Source organism: Condylostylus longicornis, unplaced genomic scaffold, assembly GCF_029603195.1.
Source record: "Condylostylus longicornis isolate FDR11 unplaced genomic scaffold, ASM2960319v2 ptg000016l, whole genome shotgun sequence".
Classification (NCBI taxonomy): Eukaryota; Metazoa; Arthropoda; class Insecta; order Diptera; family Dolichopodidae; genus Condylostylus; species Condylostylus longicornis.
Window position 1 is genome coordinate 4,129,406 of NW_026577985.1, and position 19,256 is coordinate 4,148,661.

The window sequence follows — 19,256 nt, forward strand, 5'->3', positions numbered from 1 at the left end:
GAACTGGTCAGGAAATAAGCCCGAAAGAACACTAAAATTGAAAATATAAGCTAGAACATCTATAATATTAAAAGCAATTTCCTTCAACAATTTATTGGAAATATTATCAATCCCTACAGAGTTTGAATTACTTAGAGACCGAATAATTTGGAGAAGCTCAAGAACGGAAAAGCCATCAAAAACAAAGCTATTACGCACACTATTTACTTCCATTGTACTGTAATCATAATTAGAACCCAGACCAGAAGACAATTTTACAGCAACTGAAGAAAAATGCTTATTGAACTCATTAGCAATTAGAAACTCATCTGTTATCAATAGTCCATTATTCATCAATTCCAATTTCTTATTATTACTCGAGTTCTTGTTGAGCGAGTTATTAACTAGCCTCCACTCGTTCTTTATGTTACCATTACATCTGATAAATTCATTATGATAAAATCTATCACGGCATTACGCAATATCTTTTTTATTACCTTACTAACAGCTTATTATAACGCTTTTTCAATTTCCATAAGAATGGTGCTTATATAACTTGACTCTTAATTTGTTTTTCATTTTCACTTTTCTCAACAAGACATCATTCATCCACAGTTTTAACTTTTTATTTTTCACACTTGGTCTAACGCTAAATGTACATTGGGAAATATAGCTGCTAAAAATTTCAATGAATTTATTTTATGCCGAACTAGCATTTGATTCATTGTAAACAGCATCCCAAAATTCATACAGAAGCATGTTATTTAGTCTATTATAATCTATTTTTGTAATGGAAGCAGTAATAGGTGTATTATTTGTTTTCTCAACCTTTAAAGACTTAACAAGTAGTCCAGTCATGCAGTTATCTGTAAATTAAACACACCTTTTTCATCTCCAAAGGAATAACACCAAAACGAGCATGAATATGTTCTAAACAAGACCCAGAACTAATTCTAGTACATAGGTTCATTAACAAAAGAAAACAGTCCGTTATCGACTAAAATTGAAAGATAATAATCAATATTTTCTGTATTGCTTAAAGAGTCTAAATTAAAGTCACCAACAATTATCAAATTATAAGAATTTATATTTAAAAGCAAATTATTGAATTCATTAAGAAATATATTAACTGAACAACTGTGTAGCCTGTAAACACACATAAAAGAAAGAGAAATATCATTAATTTTACAATCAATTTTTAAAATATTAGCAGATTCAAGACTATAATTTGTAATATTTGTAATATTTTTAATGTGAAAAATTATTGAATTCATTAAGAAATATATTAACTGAACAACTGTGTAGCCTGTAAACACACATAAAAGAAAGAGAAATATCATTAATTTTACAATCAATTTTTAAAATATTAGCAGATTCAAGACTATAATTTGTAATATTTGAATACGAATAAGTATTTTTTACGAATACACCCACCCCACCAGCAGCATACGATTTGCAAAAGTATTCATTAGTATTTGCAAAAAAAGAACAATTAGGAATGTTATACTCAACTAATTCATTTTCAAATATCCAAATTTCAGAAACAAAAATTAAGTCCGGCTTATTAACAAAAGTTTCTAAATGCACTAGCAATAAATCGAAATTTTGTCTTAAACTTCTTATATTTTGATGTACAATAAAAAACATGTTATCATCAGAGGAAGTTTCGGAAACACTATTACAATTTAAGACGGAATTATCACTATAACTAATATCAAAATCTAAATCTAAGTTATTTTGTTCAAAAATCATTTACCTAGAGGTTTCATATAATTGTACAACGCCAGTCTTGCTCTTTGTAGATGCTCTCTGTACTTACTAGTCATGTGGCTTCTGTATGTCTTCAAATCATTAGCTACTTCCTTTTGAGAGATACCAATCTGTTTAGCAGGCGAAAATAAATAATCATATTATTTGCAGGTGTCATATTATTTGAAGTAGAACTTGATAAAGGTTTCGTCACTTCGTTGTTTTCATTTGTTAACAAAATTTGGTAGGTTCAAAAGTTTTATATATACAAGTCTGCAGATTCCGCAAGTATTACTAAGGCAAGATAAAGATAAAATCGAAAAAGGCTTCAAAAGAAAAAAAGCTTCAGTGCCCGATTTGATCACTGCCGAAATACTGATACAGCTGCCAAGGATAGGTATATTATTTTTAAGAAGAAATAAAACAATTTGCTGTTAAGCATTATGAAAGGTTAGCAATACGCGCTAACATCGAAGCGTCAAACAACCTGATCGCGTATCTCGTTTTTTTTCTCACAAAAAGTGAGTTAATAAAAAATTCACTTTCAAATCAGAATTCTCAGTATTTTCTAATGGATATTTTACTTTTTAAATAAGATTGCTCATTTTTTCAATTCGATTTTTGCATTTTTTCTCAAATTATCGATTTAACGTTTCACTTTCAAAAACAAAGTGAAAAAATTTTGTAAGCATTTTATAAAGTAATTCTTCTCACTCAAAAATTACCTTATATTGGTAAATTATAGTTACTCACTTTCTTCTCACTTTCCTAGTAAAATAGCGAGATAGACGACGTTTGAAGTTGGCCTTAATTCCAATAAAAAAAAAAATGTTATTTTTTGCTAGCCAAAAATTGAAAAATAAGAAAAATAACCTGCCTTCATTGTGTGTTTTTACTTTATTCTGCAGAAAAAAAATGTTGATTATAGTCACGGCTGACAGAAATACAGGCCTGGACCGTAAGAGAGAGTGATAGTTCACTGCTGACGAATTTACACGTATTCTTATGGAATCTGTAGAGGCTTCTTTTTAACATCATAAATCTCCAACAAGATCAATTTTTTCAAACTTTTAATTAGAAAAAGTTAAAATTCAATCTTTTTCTACTTTACTAGTGCTTACATTCTTAAAGTTTTGTGTTATTAAAACATTAAAAATTGATTTAAAAAAAACCTTCCAAGAAAAAAAATTTTTTTTCTTTCGAAGTATTTAGCTCATTTTGGTGTATTTTTTCAAATTTGAGAAAATATACATTTGAAATTAACAAGTTTGCTAATTTTGCATGATATGTCTCCCAAATTCCATACTTCTTACATAATAAACATATATGTATATTATATAACTTTCATGTATTTACTTCATTGATTAAATTTATATGCTTCATAATTCAAAAAAATTATTGTGCTTGTGAATTCTTTTTATATTAAAAGTCCATATAATTCTTTTATATATAGGTATATATTATATTGTATGTATGTGATTTTAATTTCATTAGGAAATATTTTCACATTGTTAATAATATTGCATTAGTAGCTTTAAAACTTATACAAAATTTCTTTAATACATATTTTTATGATGTTTGTTTTTATATAGGGGACAACTTGAAACGATGCATTTTTTATAATGATTATAAAACATTAAAAGCACTATCATAATTATAAAACTTAAAATCAAATAATTACAAACTAATAAAATTTTAATAAAATCTAATAAAATTTTTATTAACTTTACTTTAAGTCATGCATTCTACACTAGAAAATATAGCACCAAATTTTTTCATTCACTGTACTAACATTTTTACTCTCAATTCTCTCAGATATGTGGTCTGACATGGCGGTGCAAAAAAAATGTGGAGAGAATTCGAAAATATATTTAATCAAAATTATAGTTAAAATTTTGAATTGAAATTTGAATTTTTGATATGTTGTTCAGAAAAATCCAAATTCCATGTAAGTATAAAAATTTTTAGGTTTTAGTCAACTTTTCGTATAGAAAACTCGAAATGAAGATAAGCAAAAATCATAATTTTTCTAAAAAAACAACAAAAAAAAAATGGTTCTTCAGAAATGTCATTTCGACAAAAATACATATACAATTTTCACAAAAAATGCAGAGTCCAGGTCTTGATCTTTTGTAATGTCAAGATTATAGCATAATTTTAAAACTTACATGTCAGTACATAAGGTATGGTAATGCTTGAGAAACCTGTTGATCAACTTTGACAACCCAACCGAAAAGATTTCAATCGCAAATAGAAAACATTAAGATTGAAGAACTAGGAAAGGAGAAGCAACTCGTTTAAGTTATTTTTGGTGTTACGTTTCATATAAAGTTATTAAAAAAAGAAAAGTGTAATTTCATATTTTATGTTCATATGTACACATATGCATAATAAAGATTGTATATTTTAATTTGTGTGATCGTTTTGTGTATAATTTCAAAATTGCAAGATCAAAAAGAATGAGCTCATCAATTCCACTGAATTCACAAAAGTCAACAGCCGAAACAGCTACTGTTGTCAGTAAAAGCGAGATATATTTGTATGATATGCCTGCTATTGAGCGACATAGATTATGTTCAATATTGGATGAGTCTGATGTATGGCAAACACTAGCTGTTCAATATATGGGCTATGGAAATGCGGACTTACTTGTTTGTTTTAAAAATTATATGTATTTCAAAATCTCCTATTATATAAAATTGTTTCAGATAGCCAAACGATTAGCTCAAGCAGGAAACTCACCATCAGATGAATTACTGAATATGTGGGGTGAACATAATCATACAATAACAGAACTATATATTTTATTGTACAGGTTGTTACATTTTGTTAATTTCGAAGCAATAAAAATTATATATCGCTTATTAAAAGTGAATTATTTTCAATTTTTGCATTAAATCTTCTATTCTTCTAGAATGAAACATCATGCGGCCATGAATTCAATACGCAATCTTGTAGAAAAAAAATATCAAGATTTAATACCATCGTCATATTTCGAACAACTAACATCTGAACAACCAGATTGGAAGCAAATACTACCAAATAGCGATGATAAAAAACAATGGCAGAACCAAGTTTCAAACTCTAATAATGAATCAGAAATAACCAGTACAACAGGTAATTCCGCAAGCATATATGGTGCAGAAAATTTCATAAAACAAAGAGACGTTAGTAGATATGCTGGTGCAATACCACAAATTAATTATTTTGAACTATCCGACGCCACAGGAGGCTGGGATGATAGATGCATATTGGGTAAAGGGGGTTTTGGTACTGTATATAAAGGTAATTGGAAATTAACACCAGTTGCTATTAAGCGTATACAGTATAATGACAGACATAGCAATCAGACAGCTATTAATAAAATACAAATTGAACAAAGTTTAAATGAAATGAAACATTTAAATTCATATAGACATGACAATATTTTAACGTTGTATGGTTACTGTATTACAAATAATGAACAATGTCTCGTATATCAGCTAATGGCAGGAGGTTCGTTAGAACAAAGACTAAACCCCTTTAGTAAATATCCGCCGTTATCTTGGAAGCAAAGACTAAATATTGCCCAAGGAACGGCAAGGTTAGTATATGTAAAAAATTTAAAGATTTGAAATATTAAAATTTCTTTTTTCCAGAGGTTTGCAATTTTTACATACTTTACATGAAAAGCCTTTGATTCATGGAGATATAAAACCAGCGAATATTCTTTTAGATCCTTGTTGCATTCCAAAGATAGGCGATTTTGGTTTAGCCAGAGAAGGTCCAAATGCACTAAATTCATCCATCGAGGTATCAAAAGTATATGGTACCAAGCCGTATTTGCCATTGGAATTTCTGACTGCACGTTCATTAAGCACTAAAATTGATGTATATAGTTTTGGAGTTGTATTACTGGAGTTATCTTCTGGGTTAAGAGCTTATGATAAAAAACGGGTGCATAAATTCTTGACGAAGCATATTTTAACAAAACTATTAGAAAATGAGCCTATTCAAGCATTCATGGACAACAACTTGCCATTTGACAGCAATGGTATCAACGTATCCAAAGCTTTCATTGGCTTGGGGCAAAATTGTATAGCCGAAAAACCTGAAAATAGGCCAGAGATGGTCACCGTGTTGGAACATCTTTTGGGAGTATGTGTTACTGAGCATTAAACTATAATAACCTTAGTGGTATTTTGATAATTTTTAATATTTTACATTCCATTATATTGAATTACGACTTTATTTTGTATGTATAAATCAAAATCACAAAAATATTTGGCACAAAAATGTCGATGCTATTTCAATGAATTTTATCACTAATATGTACTAAAGTCGCTGTCGCTATCTGTATGATCTAGATTGATGCTGTCAGATCCTTCACTGTCAGATGTAATTTGAGAATCAACATATTCCAAATCACTGCATCCATTTTTCTTCCTTATTAAATCGCCCCAAATAAAAGAAATTTCACAGATTGGGCAGATTCCTTCAATAGGTACATATTGCCCAGGTTCCAAGCACTGACTCGCAAGACAAGTTATATGACAGGTTAAAACACATTTAGGATTTATACAAGTTATTTTAGATCTACTACAGTTTTCTATTATTTTCATGCACATATGACACTCAATTAAACGGCTTTTATATGGAGTTAAGTTTTCAGATTCACTTACCCTTGATCTTTTTTTTTTTATTAATACAGATCCGTATTCAACTTTCATATGTAATGGAGGAATAATGTCGGACTGCAACAATAAGATTTTTATATACATATGTAATTTTTTAAAATATTACATTTTACAGGGAAGTTTTTGCGGTATTCATTTAGAAACCAACGTATCGTTAGCGGCAATCTATTCCAAGGACCTATTTTCAACATGTGTGACAAAATTCGAAAATGGTGCTCAAAATTTGTCTCTTTTCTAAGCTTTTTATGTAAAGCAGTATAACATTTTAAACGAGATGATTTCCCGGGCCATTGCCAAGCCCACTCAAACTGTAATATGAAAATAGTTTTAATAAGTTTGCCGCCATTTCATGTACATACATACATATGTAAAAACAATATATGTATGTTATATGTAAATACTTCACTTGCAATGCTGAAATGTTATTTGGAAATCCATGCACAATCATCACCATTACCCATGGCCCTTTGTTACTAGTTTTTCTGGCACCTCCGAAGTCGATACCCTTGTTATGTTGCTTAATTCTTCGATTTGGATTCACTGTGTAGCCTACATAGCAACGGCCTCTATACTTTGGATTTGCACTTTTACTGCATAGCAAGTAAACACCATAAAAATCTTCTATTTTAAAAGGTGACCCCATATTCCATAACATAAAACAAAATTTTAAAATTTAAAAAAAGGATGCAAACAATTTATTTTTATGTATGTACATACATACATATGTCTTTATGTGGTGGAACCACCGCACGCTGTCAAACACTTTTAACAGCGATACTTGACTTCCAAAACGCAGCACATAAAATTTTAAAATACGGTTTAAATACCGTCTAAATACAGTTTATGGCAAATTCTTAAACGCCAAATTTTACAAAATCTGAGTTGTCTGAGTTTACGAGTACTCTACTGCGTTTTTACTTTCAGTCAGTCTGACGTAGTAATTCAGTAAATAAATTTGATGTATTGAGTGACTATCATTACGTTAAAAATAATATAAAAAATACTTTTTTGTTGATTTTTAATATGTAAGTATAAAATTATTTTAAATCTAAAAAAAATTTTTTTTTTTGTTTTCACGTTTACGGATGATCAAAATTGAAAGTCAATTACGGGTAAAAAGTTTACTACATTTCTGTCCGTAAAAGTTTTATACGTCAGACAGTTTGCAGACTGAAAACAAAATTTTGACGTTAAAGAATTTGCGGTTACACACTTTTAGGAAAAAAAACTTGATAATTAGAATTATATTGCTGGAAATATATGCCAGTTTCCGTGACTTCAATAATGCTTTAAAAAAGATTTAAGTACAGTATTAATACGGTATTAGTACCGTCTCGGAGCTTTCAATAGCTTTACATTGTAAAAAAAACTACTAAAGCTTTTGATACATTTTGGAATACAATTTTTACCATATCAATACAACTTTGACATTTGTTTGAAAATTTCAATTTAAAGTTCTGTGCAAATGTTAATTTTAAAAAAATGAATGTGTTCGCAAATATTGTTGTAAATAATTCAATTGAATTGAATGGGAAACCGGTTCTACTTCAAGGATATCATTATATATTTTGTTCCATAACGTGGATTTTTTAAAACGTTTTGATACGAATTCACTTTCGTATTTCAGCCTCACTGTAATCAATAATTTTTTCCTATCCACGGTCCATTTCTTATTACTGCAAAAATTAAATGTTAAATCAATATTACATTTAATGAATTAAGGTATAACTTACTTCTCTTTTTCCATTTTTTTTTCAAATTTTAAAAATAACATATACGTGAAGGTTTAAAAAAACTTTTTTGTTTATGAATTTGAAATATGACAAATGACACTAAATTTTGTATAACTAACAAACGTTACCACACCACTGGAAAAATAGCATTCTTATGCTTTATTTTGGAAAAAACTTGATAGCTAGCACTTTATTGCTGAAAATATATGCTAGTTTATTTTATCGGTTATTTCTGGTAACATTTATATGACAAGGTATAAGAAAAGCGTGCTCGATTTTTTCGATACCCGATTTACTTTTATTTTACGTCTCCATTACGTATAAAACGCATTTTGGAAAAGTGTACAATGTCAAGAGCTTTTAGTAAACTTTATGGAATTTGATACTTTGTAAAATTTTACGTCTTAAGCGCATTATTGAAGTCACGGTTTATTTTATTGGTTATTTATGGCAACATTTATATGACAAGGTATAAGAAAAGCCTGTTCGATTTTCCGTGACTTCAATAATGCGCTTACGATGTAAATTTTACAAAGTATCAAATTTCAAAAAGTTTAGTAAAAGCTCTTGACATTGTATACTTTTCCTAAATGCGTTTTATACGTAGTCGAGACGCAAAATAAAAGTAAATCGGGTATCAAAAAAATCGATTACGGATTAAAATTAAAAAAAAATTTGTTGTTCACGTTTTCAGAAGAGATGATGACTATTAACGTGAAAAGCGAAAATAATCTGTTATATTAGTTTTCTTAAAATTTCCATTAGGTTTCCTTCACGACTGATACTATTTTTGTTATGTCAAGGTATCATTCAAAACTTGTGTGTATGTATTACGATTATTGAGTTTGTTTTTATATTATTAAACTTTGAGTCAAAAATAGATATTTTAAGTTGAAAACAGAACAAAAGCATTTTTCCACGGTGAACCGTCAGAGGTTTTATGTCATACACATATTTAAATAGGACTAAGAAGTAAGAATCAAGCGAAATTACTGCTGCGGTTTAAATACGGACGGCTAAATAGCTTAAATTACTATCTGGCAGTTCTTTTTGACTTTACCTGTCCCCATGTACATGTGAAATTATAGGTGAAAGACTGAGCAATTGACTTTCTGGGTTATCAACGAAAATAGTATAGCGTGTTGTTCTCACCTTAGGTTTCGTTTTTACTATTATATAAATAGACTGACCGTATAGTATGTCTCTCTTTCTCTTTTTAATTAAATTTCCTATTTCATTATTTTCCGTTAATCTCGTTCTTTGGCGAAGTAAATGTAGGTAGCATTTACGTTCTCGTTTTCTCGTATCCTTCGATGCAACACTTTCGGGGCATTTCGGTTTATACGAAGGTAATGAGATATACCGTGACTTCAATAATGCTTTAAAAAAGATTTAAGTACGGTATTAATACGGTATTAGTACCGTCTGAGAGCTTTCAATACCTTTACATTGTAAAAAAAACTGCTAAAGCTTTTGATACATTTTGGAATACAATTTTTACCATATCAATACAACTTTGACATTTGTTTGAAAATTTCAATTTAAAGTTCTGCGCAAATGTTAATTTTAAAAAAATGAATGTGTTCGCAAATATTGTTGTAAATAATTCAATTGATTTTAATAGTAGCAACAGTTCAAGTAGTTGCAGCAATTTTAATAAAATTAAACAAATTATAACATTAAGAAAGCAAAAGAGATACTGCCTTTTTATAAATAAAAAAATTAAGACAGAATCAAAAAGGAAAATTCCAAAAATAATTAATTTTGAAACTATCATTGATAAATATCCAGACGATGTGTTTTTTAATCATTTTCGAATGACTAGAAACACTTTTGAAGTAATTACATATGAGTATTTATAATCCAAAATAAGTGCGATCGTTTTTTTTGTACTTATTGTTTTTTAGATGTTATATAATAAGTTGAAACCAACATTTAAAAATTGCTACCTTGAGTGATCGAAAAATTACAGCTTTTCTTTTAAAAGTACACATTATGTTCAAAAATTTGTTGTATAATTCTGTTGAATTGAATGGGAAATCAGGTTCTACTTCAAGGATCTCATTACATATTTTGTTCTATAACGTGGATTTTTTAAAACGTTTTGATACGAATTCACTTTCGTATTTCAGCCTCACTGTAATCAATAATTTTTTCCTATTCACGGTCCATTTCTTATTACTGTAAAAATTAAATGTTAAATCAATATTGCATTTAATGAATTAAGGTATAGCTTACTGCTCTTTTTCCATTTTTTTTCAAATTTTAAAGATAACATATACGTGAATGTTTTCAAAAAACTTTTTTGTTTATGAATTTGAAATATGACAAAAGACACTAAATTTTGTATAGTACACTAAATAGTGTATATAATATATATATGTATATACAATATAATAAATTATATAGTTTTAATAACATACAAATTTATTTATATAAATTATATAACTATTTATTTTATTTAATAACACAAAAAATTAGTATAATTATTCACTAAATTAAAATTAAAATTAAATTTTAAACAGGAAATAAATTATTTTGCCGCTCAGCAACACAGCCTTCCCGTACGAAATTTATATATGGACTGAGGAAATGCTATAGCTTCTTTATTTGTCCTATACAAACAAATGCAAAAATGTTAACATGTTACATGTCTTGTGCATTATACTCGTAGAAGTTTAGGATTTCTTCACTGTTCATTGAACAGTGTTTTTTTTTTGCATGTACATACATATATGTATTTGATATAAAATTTTATGGAGAGGAGAATATAAAATAAAAGCGGATCTGAGAAGTAGGCAATTATTTAAAAATATATACATACATATATCTTGCATTATAGAAATATATGCATTATTTTGTTTTCTTGTTTTGTGTAATTCCAAAGGATTATACAACATTGAATATTTTTATAATCCTCTGAATGAGATTTTTATTTGAACTTTTTACTCGTATGATAATGTGTATAACTTTTATTCAAGATGGACATTATTGGTCTGTCTAGTACACCCATATGCTGTTAGTCGCATCACTAGATGTGATGGGATATTACGAAAAAGAATTTCGAATTACCGAATTATCAAGGAATTACAAGGTTTTCAAGAACAACCTACCACGTTAAGTGGTGCGATTAACAAGATATGGGTGTCAGTGTTTAAAAATTTTTAAAATCTTAAAGCTGTCAAAACATATGATTTTAATAATTATGTAAGCATGTCAGAAAGTTTCATTTTTCAAAAAAAAGTTTTTTCCTTAAGAATATTTGTTTTTCAAAACTTTTTATTTAAAAATAAAATAAACAAAATGAGTTCACACATGGTTTTTTCTAAGTTTCACTCTTTTATAATCCAAAATCAGAAATTTCCGTTTTAAGTATAACCAAATAATATTTGCTTATGTTTGATAAATATTTTTAAATTTAACGGTTATCACCTATTTATAAAGTTTTTGAAAGTTCTTTCAACTTTTCCGTTTGATTTTTTTTTTGAAATGAGATTTTTTTTCTCTTTGCCAGAAATTACTCCACTGTTTTTCCTTTTTGAAGTTTTCTCAAATTTTGTACCAGACAGGTCTATTGTTTAATTATTTTGGTTCTCGTATTTACATAAGTATTTAAATACGAGAACCAAATTATATATAGTAATTTATTGATGTAGTACAGTATAACCCTCTAATAAGAAATCTTCTTAAAAAAACCTCCGCTTTAAGTAAACATTTTATCATGTACTTGTCACTTTTCATAAACTTCAATATCTCTTTACACTCGCTTTTATAGAGCGGAATTGGACAAAAGCGGAATTAAAATAAAATGAAAATTCCGAATCAGTTTAAATTAATAGTATATTTTACAATATCAAATTCAAAATACTTTTTGTATATTATATTTTGGGAATAAGGTTTCTATTTGATTAAACATACATGTTTATTTAAAAACAAAAATTTGCATTCGAATCTCCTTTAAGAGTATACCTTTCAAAGGAAACTTTGAAAGGTATCCTCTTATAAGAAACAAAATGTTAAGCAATGGGAAGTTATGTGGGTTATACAGTATGAAAAAAAAATTAATGTTGTTTTTTTTTATCCAATCTTGCACATGTTAGCAATATATATATACATATCTGCTTTTTGATAATGCCAAATATATTTTTTAGGTCACTAAACTCAGAGAGTAAGAGCCTGATCATGTGTTGCCAAGAGAGAAGAAAGTGAGTAATTATCATATATTTGTATCACGTAATTTTCGAGTGAGAAGAATTATTTCGTATTCCGTTTCTCGTTATACCCGTACGAACGTATGTTTAAACGATATACTAAATTTGCGTTACCGTTTGTAACGCTAAGAAAAATGGAGATATACACTCAACTGTATGTCTTTGATCAGCGTCGAATTCTGAGTTTATTTAGCTTTGTCTGTCCGTCTGTCCGACACAACGATAACTCTAAAACTAATTGAGATAAGTTCACCAAATTTTCACAAATGATTCATTATAGTTAATGCCAGAATCCTTTTAAAACTGGATATGATCTGGTTCGGATAGCTGCCATACAACTTAAAAATTTATTTGACTATGTCTTAGAAACTATAAAAGCTGTGGTCTTGAAATTTCGCACAAGTAAATATATTAGCCGGACCAAAGTGTTTGATGAGAGTTGTTGAAATTGCTTGGCTTCTTCTGGTAGCTGCCATACAACTTCCAAAGTTATTTGGCTATATCTTAGAAACTATAAAAGCTGTAGTATTGAAATTGAACACAAGCGTATATATTAGTAGGGCCAATGTGATAAAATTCGTTGACATTGCTAGCCTCTTTCTGGCAGCTGCCATAAAACTTCAATAGTAGTTTGACCATATCCTAAAAAATATAGAAAACTGAAACAAAAACAGTACTGAAATTTTGCATGAATTAATATGGTAATATGGCAACTTAAAGTCAGTTATGGCATATTTATTTGCACATACGATAACAAATTCGTACGTGTATCACAGAGTTGACTCGGTCAACTCTATTTTTTTTCGCTTTTTTCTAAAATGTACATACATAAAATTTATTCACTTTGTTTTTGAAGGGATATCTCACAGCCAAAATTTGAGAAAAAATCCAAAATTCCAATTGAAAAATTAGTATTCTTACTGGGAATCTAAAATATCAATTAGAAAAATGTGGATTTCTGATTTGAAAGTGAATAAAAAGTTTGATTAAAAAGCGAAATAGAAGATTAGGTCTTAAATCAAAAATACTTTCTAAACTATATGGAGTTTAAATGAAAGGGATTTTGTAGATTTTTCAAAGGAACTGAGTGGGGCAGGAGTATGCCCCGGCCCACCGCAGCCATTCGCGACTATTGTAGCCTCCCCACGCCCCTCCTGCAATATCCCCGTTCCAAGTATGAAACCGGAGACATTCGTAAGGACAGCAGTTCCCGAACACTTAAGAAACCCTGTCCAAAACAATTGCGACACTGGACAGCCAGTACCGGGCAGAGCCCGATTTCCCCAGCCTATGCAGGAGATATCTAACCAACAGTTCCGCAGCGAACTTTCCCTAGCATTTGGAAGAAACATTTTCGCCTTTTGTGTCCCGCCAGTTAAGACCGCATTCCGTTGCAAGCAGGCAGGCGAGCCTCGCCCGCGCGGTGGAGGAAGGCAGACTACAGAGAGGCAGCGACTGCACAAAGTTAGCCCCAGATCCCCTTCGCGCCAGTCCATCGGCAACCTCGTTGCCCGCAGGTCAACTGTGGCCAGAAACTCAAATAAGTGTCATTCTGTTTACCGATGCCAATTCCACAAGTACAGTGAGTCAGCTCCAAACAAGCCTGGATGTAACCTGGGCCGACTGAAGCGCCAGCAATGCCACCCTGCTGTCTGAGAACACATAAATTGTACGGTTCCTATACTCCCTTTCCAAACTGACTCTCAGACGGATCTTTATTGCATGTATTTCGGCCTGAAACACTGTGCAATACGGGTCCAGGCTCACATATATACGTGTGTCCGGGCGGACACTGTACACACTCGAACCCACACCTGACTCCCTTTTGGAAAATGAAAGGGATACCGAACATTATTTTTGTGAAGGAAATTGGTTAGTATTCCTGTCTTGAGACAAAGAATGCTCAAAAATTTCACAAAAAAAAATTTTTGTTTTTAATTGGAATACTTCGAAAACACAAAACATTAACAATTGTTTATGAAAATGAGTGAGTTCGCAATATTTCGGAAAATAATGGTGTTTTTAATAATGCAATATATTTTCGCATTTCTAGCTTAGAACTTAAATAGCTTAGTCAAGAGAAAGATGCAGACGCAAAAACTACAATTAGTATTAAAAAAAAAATTTTTTTTAGTTGAGAAAGTTTCAAAAGTGAAACCACAAAATTAAATATTTTACGTCCAGTTCAGTGAATTTTAAATTTAAATTTTTTACTAAGGTAAAAACAAAATTTAAAAGAAACTTATTCTGATAAATTCTGTAAATCCGGTATTATTTTTTTTTAAGTTCAAATAGTTTCTGTGGCAATAAAATCAAAATTGAGTTTTTCCGCGTATATTTTAAAAATCTTAACATGCAGTTACAAAGCAATATATCAAAGTAGTCAATCAAATAAATTTTTTGACAGCTCGTGCGGTCTACTTACTACTATTAAGTTAAACTATATTATTAAAAACGCAGTAACATAAGAATTAAGCTTATTAATCTGATTGATAAATATTGGCATACATTTTACTATAAAGCAAAATCTAATATGTACATACATACACACATATGTATGTATTTAATTATCGTTTAAAAAAAATAATGTTAGAAATTGCATTTAAATAAACAAAACAATTTAGTATATTTTTCTGTTGTTTTTTTCGTTTTAACTTGGAATGCTAACGGTGTTCTTAATAACAAACAAGAAATAGAGATTTTTTCTCAAAACGAGAAGTAATAGATATTTGTTTGTTGTCGGAGGCTCATTTGACATTTAATACGAGCCTTAAAATAAAAGGTTATGATTGCTATAATGCGGTATATCCCAGCAATCAGCCGGGAGGAGGTAGTGCAAAACTAATAAAAGAAAGTATAGAACATAATGAAGAATTCAAGATAGAAACAGCTAAAATTCAGCTTATTTCGATAAAAATTAAGTCACCAAATTGCAGCATTAAGAACAATACTGTTAAAGATCTCGTGTACAAACATGGACATAGATATCTTATAGTACTATAATGCCAAACATACAGATTGGGGTTCTAGAATTACCTCAACTAGAGGAAGAGAGCCAAGAAAGGCTACTCAAGAATTACGTTATTGCTACCACTCCACTCTCAAGTAGAAATTGCGTAATAAGATCCCTGAAGTTGAAAAAATCGCCAGATTTTGATCTTATTACTGCAGAAGTACTGAGAGAGCTACCAGACGAGGCATTGAAAAATTTGATGAAAATCATGAATGCAGCTATCGATTTTGAGCTATTTATGTTCTTTGTGCTTGGAAAGTGGTAGAAGTAATTATGGTGGCCAAACCCGGGAAATCCTTGAGGGAAACAAAGTCTTACAGGCCCATTTCACTGTTGCTAAAGACGTCTAAGTTTTTTGAAAAACTGCTATTAAGGAGATTGAAGCCAATAATAGAAAGTAGGTGCATCATACCAAGTTATCAGTTTGGATTTAGAAGAACCCATTCTACAATAAACCAGGTCCATAAAATAACGAATATTATAGAAGAAAGCTTAACAAATAAAGAAATCTGCTCTTCTATATTTCTAGGCGAATTTCCCAGGCATTCAGCAAGGTATGGCACAAAGGCCTTATATTTAAATTAGGAAAAATGATACCATCACAATTTGTAGCAATTTTGGAATCTTAATTAGCGATAGATTATTTAGAATTAAACAAGACACTGAATACTCCACGCTAAGAGAAATAAGAGCAGATGTGCCTGATGGCAGTATATTGGGCTCAACATTGTACTTGCTTCACAGGAGTGATCTACCACAAATAGAAAATGCTACTGTAGCCACTGTTGCTGACGATACTGCAATATTGGCAGTAGGATCGAACATTGACGATTCGACAAAAAAATTACAGAAGGCAAGTAACGAAATAAGCCAGTGGAACAAAGATTGAAAATTTAAGTTGAATTAAGCAGAATCGGAAACTCCACCCACCATAAAATCCACCAATCGAAAAATAGTGAATCCACCGCAAATAAACTTAAATGGAACGAAAAAAGCAATCCATAACTCAGCAAAATCCCTAGGAATGACTTTAAATGTCAAGCTAAGGTGGAAAGGGCATATATATAAAAAAGAAACACAGAATCAGAAAATAAATAAAGAGAAAATTATTGGCTTCTAGGTCGTAAGTCCAGTTTGGCAATTGATAATAAAATATTGATTTATAACCGAATCGTTAAACCAATTTGGTGTTGTGCCAAGAAGACTCACATTAACAAAATTCAAACCTTCACGAATAAAGTTCTACGGGGCGTAGTAAATGCGCCATGGTATACGCTTTACAGTGATATCCACAGGGACCTAGAAATTGGTCAGCGTTTGGGCCTTTGGGCGTTGATGTGGTGGCCAGCGATGTTATGGGCTAATGACTGGTGCATTGTATATTGCACCTACTGCAAGTTTGCGTACATATCTGCAGAAGAATGTCAAAGTCATCGGGAGGACTGCAACGGCCTTATGGACGTGTAGGGGCTTTATTGCCAGGACTTGGGGCATCAGTCCCAGTATAGTACTATAGCTCTATACGGCCCTTCAGCAAGCGGATGTGCATGCCAAGCTTGTAAAGCTTCACAAGTTGACCTGCCTAAGAGTGACCAGTGCAATGCGAACGACTGCGTCGGCGGTAATGATTGGGTTGCCACACTGCACCTGTAATGAAGGAAACTCGGCAAAAGACTTACAGATTGACGAGGACGAAGCAGGATGAAAGTTCGCCAACGGAGCTCAGAGGGACTTCATTGAGGACGATCCAGTTCTGAGAATGTCGGATCTTGTCTGATACGGTACTGCATTTACAAGGTTCTGCTTCTCGATCAATGGACGTGGAATCGGGTCAGCCGGGTACTTGGGTCTATGTTTGCACAGTGTTTCAGGCCGAAGTACAAGATGTGTCTGGAAGTAAATTTAGAAAGGGGGTATAAAAACCGTACCATTTTTGTGTTCTCGGACAGCAGGGCGGCGTTGTTGGCGCTTCAAACGGCTCAGGTTATACCCAAGCTGCTCTGGAGCTGGAATAACCTGGTTTGATTAATCATTCTTATTTCCTAGAACCGAACTGGAGTTTCTCTGTATTGAACAATTATTTTTCGAAATATGTATACTTCTTGAAAAAGAGCTTGTGGAAGCTGCTTTAAAAATTTTATTGGAAACTAGTTTTATTATTCTGGGTTTACTTGTTATTCTTGATAGTTTGTTTTCCAGTTTGCTCGATAATATGCCTCGAAAAATAAATAGTTAGTTATAAATTAATGCTTGTTGTATTTCTGCTGTTGTTGTAGCTGCATTTAGCTTTGGAAGCTCCTTTAATTCCAAGCCGATACTTTTTCCAAATAAAACACAAGAATCGCTTTCTTCACTTGAACTACTTTATTGAGCGAGATTCACTATGACTTCTATAGCACTATCAAATTTGAATGCAGTACAATCATTGTTCGCTTTTTTGAAATTCAATTGTAATATTGGTCATAGTTTGAATTTGAACAACTTTTCTTGGTTACACAACTTTCATTTGCATTTAGACAAAAATTTTCAGAAACTCAATTACTTCCACGGCAGTTTTGTCTTTAAATATAGAAATTAAATACTACGATTTGAAATGTTTATGTATTAAATAAAAAACATTTGTAAAGTTACTCTTCACATATTTACATCCTGTTTTTCTCGAAACAATGACTTTATCTAAGCAGCTGAGTTCATCAAAGTAAAATAGAGTTGGTTCACAGCTATCTGCACCAGTGCCTGATTTGTTTGGTTCATTTTTTTTCTTCTCAGCTAAATACGAGTATGCTCCGCGCAAAGATTTGATTTTTTTTATTTCGTCTACAGGCAAATTAAATTAATTATATCTTCCTTTTTGAATTCACTCATCTTTTATTTACCTACAGATTTGTTTTTTTTTTTAAATATTTAACTTATTTACTGCGAAGGTATATTTTAAGTATTCAAATTTAAAATGTCCAATTCAACGTCAAATTTTTTACCCTATAAAATTTGAAATCTATCACTTTTTTGTAAGTTTTTCAAAGTTTTTACAACTTTTTTTTTTTTTGAAATCAGACTTTTTTTATTTTTTTGAGAAATTACGTCACTGCTTTCTCTTTTTCAAGTTTTTTCAAGTTTACACCAGACAGACCTATTATTTTGTTCATTGTATTTGAGAATAGTTAAAAAGTCTACAAGTTTTGAAAAAAATTAAATTAAATTAAGGTTAGTTTTTAGTTTATTTTTATGTTACTTTCGTTTTGGTTTTAAAAATGTAAAAACAAACTAAACCAAAGACTCTTGACGAACAAAAGGAAAATTCAAAAGCAACCCAAAGAAAAAAGGAAATAATTTTATTTTAATTCACAAAAAATGTAAAACAATAACTTCAAGGATAAGATTAAAAAAAATCTGATGTGCTCAGCACATAACCGACCGCAATGTGTATTATCTAGTTAAGTGAAAATGTTACAGAATATTATAAAAATGTCTGTATATATAATACTTCTTTCCAATTTTTAGACATTAGTAAGCTTATAGCTAACACAGCTAGAAAAATGTAAATTTGGCTCTTAGTAGAATTTCGCTTTGTGTTACCCAAATTCCTGAAATGCTCGCCAGTTAGTTTTGGTAACAACCAGAACTCAAATATCAAATTTCAAGAAATTCCATCAATTCTTTGCGTGGATATGGTAAGAAATGTAAAATCGTCCCGCAGATAAGTTTTCGAGCCCCGATCTTTCAAGAATTTAAATATCAAATTTCAATGAAATCGGTCGATTATTTCTCGTTATACACATAAAAATGTATATTTGGCATGTATTAAACGTCTAGTTGCTGACGCCTGATTCTTTTCAAAAGTTAGGAAATTTCGCGGACGGTCGAGCGAAGCTTTTATACGAAATGTCAAGCAAAT

At 30.6% G+C, this 19,256-nt stretch overlaps 2 protein-coding genes and 1 long non-coding RNA gene across 5 annotated transcripts; 1 reads left to right on the plus strand and 2 right to left on the minus strand.

Annotated features, from left to right (window-relative positions):
• On the minus strand, positions 1–2,597 carry LOC129605946 (uncharacterized). The gene is made up of 3 exons (XR_008696744.1): positions 2,482–2,597; positions 1,736–1,859; positions 1–1,125 (listed from the first exon to the last, which is right to left on the minus strand). It is a non-coding gene; the product is annotated as an uncharacterized LOC129605946 (long non-coding RNA).
• Positions 2,598–3,513: 916 nt separating this feature from the next.
• On the plus strand, positions 3,514–5,997 carry LOC129605901 (serine/threonine-protein kinase pelle). Of its 2 annotated transcripts, none has more exons than XM_055515906.1 (4): positions 3,514–4,379; positions 4,437–4,543; positions 4,643–5,311; positions 5,367–5,997. In XM_055515906.1, the coding sequence occupies exons 1-4, from the start codon at positions 4,188–4,190 to the stop codon at positions 5,884–5,886; spliced, it is 1,488 nt and encodes a 495-aa protein (XP_055371881.1). In that variant the 5' UTR covers positions 3,514–4,187; the 3' UTR covers positions 5,887–5,997. The 2 variants fall into 2 exon arrangements, with proteins under 2 accessions (XP_055371881.1, XP_055371882.1); XM_055515907.1 differs by having other exon boundaries at positions 4,179–4,379; positions 4,441–4,543.
• LOC129605902 (structure-specific endonuclease subunit SLX1 homolog) lies at positions 5,938–7,262 on the minus strand. 2 transcript variants are annotated; one of them, XM_055515909.1, is made up of 4 exons: positions 7,126–7,260; positions 6,811–7,022; positions 6,518–6,712; positions 5,938–6,461 (listed from the first exon to the last, which is right to left on the minus strand). In XM_055515909.1, the coding sequence occupies exons 2-4, from the start codon at positions 6,856–6,858 to the stop codon at positions 6,033–6,035; spliced, it is 672 nt and encodes a 223-aa protein (XP_055371884.1). In that variant the 5' UTR covers positions 6,859–7,022; positions 7,126–7,260; the 3' UTR covers positions 5,938–6,032. The 2 variants fall into 2 exon arrangements, with proteins under 2 accessions (XP_055371884.1, XP_055371883.1); XM_055515908.1 differs by having other exon boundaries at positions 6,811–7,262.
• Between the last annotated feature and the right edge of the window lie 11,994 nt (positions 7,263–19,256).

Excerpts from the sequence above, each read along its gene's own strand:
- LOC129605902 (XM_055515908.1), bottom strand. The coding sequence starts at position 7,059 with ATGTTATGGAATATGGGGTCACCTTTTAAAATAGAAGATTTTTATGGT. Across the intron at positions 6,713-6,810 it reads ATAACATTTCAGCATTGCAA|TTTGAGTGGGCTTGGCAATG; the intron begins GTGAAGTATTTA and ends TTCATATTACAG. Across the intron at positions 6,462-6,517 it reads AATACCGCAAAAACTTCCCT|TCCGACATTATTCCTCCATT; the intron begins GTAAAATGTAAT and ends TTATTGTTGCAG.
- LOC129605901 (XM_055515906.1), top strand. The coding sequence starts at position 4,188 with ATGAGCTCATCAATTCCACTGAATTCACAAAAGTCAACAGCCGAAACA. Across the intron at positions 4,380-4,436 it reads ATGGAAATGCGGACTTACTT|ATAGCCAAACGATTAGCTCA; the intron begins GTTTGTTTTAAA and ends AAATTGTTTCAG. Across the intron at positions 5,312-5,366 it reads ATTGCCCAAGGAACGGCAAG|AGGTTTGCAATTTTTACATA; the intron begins GTTAGTATATGT and ends TCTTTTTTCCAG.